Source organism: Meleagris gallopavo, chromosome 3 (genome assembly GCF_000146605.3).
Source record: "Meleagris gallopavo isolate NT-WF06-2002-E0010 breed Aviagen turkey brand Nicholas breeding stock chromosome 3, Turkey_5.1, whole genome shotgun sequence".
In the NCBI taxonomy this organism is placed as follows: Eukaryota; Metazoa; Chordata; class Aves; order Galliformes; family Phasianidae; genus Meleagris; species Meleagris gallopavo.
This window is the reverse complement of record NC_015013.2, coordinates 46,917,345-46,918,284: the sequence shown is the minus strand read 5'-3', so window position 1 is coordinate 46,918,284 and position 940 is coordinate 46,917,345. Positions and strand designations below refer to the sequence as shown.

Sequence of the window (940 nt, the reverse complement as noted above, 5' to 3'; positions counted from 1 at the left end):
CTGGGCCTCTGCCATCCCTCTCCAGGACAAACAGGCCGTCCTCGGGGCTGTGGCTGCCATGATGGCTGTCCTCCTGCAAGAGGAGCTGCACCGAGAGCACGTCTGGGAGCAGCTCCTCTGGCTCGTGCGCCCATATCAGGATGTCCAAGACATCTGCAGAGTGACCAAGGTGAGATGTTGTGCAGGGCTCAGCATGGAGGTGGGGCCCATGCAAATACCACAAAGGGACATTGGGGTAGGGGGATGAGGTGGGGAGCCCTTGGAGAAAGAAGGAACAGGTGATCAAGGGAGGTCTGAGGCATCCTGAGCTCTTCAGTCAAGGAAGGAACAATGGGGACAGGAGCCAGGAGGGAGCCAAGAGTCACTGGGGCCCATCTCCTGGGGATGGGAGTCTTCACAGTCACCACTGTGGGGCTCTGAGTGCCTGAGGAACTCTGTGCTAACAACCACAGGCAGACCACGTTCAGTTGCATCCGATGAGGGAGAAGAGGGATGCTGGGTGGGAAATGCCTGCAAACTATGCCAACAGGGCTCGATTGAGAGCAGAGAGACTCTTTTGGTGCTGCTGAGAGGTGGGGAACAAAGGAGAATGCCTGTGCAGGAGCTTCCCCCAGTGGAGAAACCATTGGGGAACAGTTTCTCCACTCCCAAGTGGCTAGACGTGGTTTCAGCCCTTTTTTCCTGTCCTGGTCTCTTGCAGAGCCTCAATATCTTCCTGGAGGCCTTAGAGGGAGATCAGACTGTCATCCCCAAGGACAAGTTTCTGGCCATTACTAGTGCCATGTTCTACCAGGTAAGGGGAGCCTATCCTTGCACCCACAGCAATTTCCCTCTTGGCTAAGTCTCAGGAGGACTGCAAAGCTCTGAGCCTCTGACAGGTGCTCAGCCGTAGCTCCTGCATGCCCGAGGCTGCTCCAGAGCCATGTGTATGCCCCCAGGG

The 940-nt window shown here is 56.8% G+C and overlaps 1 protein-coding gene across 1 annotated transcript in view; it reads left to right on the top strand.

Annotated features, from left to right (window-relative positions):
• Positions 1–899: 899 nt before the first annotated feature.
• Positions 900–940, top strand: part of LOC104910306 (maestro heat-like repeat-containing protein family member 2B) — a gene marked incomplete at its 3' end in the record, with an annotated part of 8,777 nt that continues 8,736 nt past the window's right edge. Inside the window, exon 1 of the mRNA XM_019614336.1 lies at positions 900–926. Coding sequence (XP_019469881.1) covers positions 900–926 — 27 coding nt within the window. The remainder of the gene's footprint in view (positions 927–940) is intronic.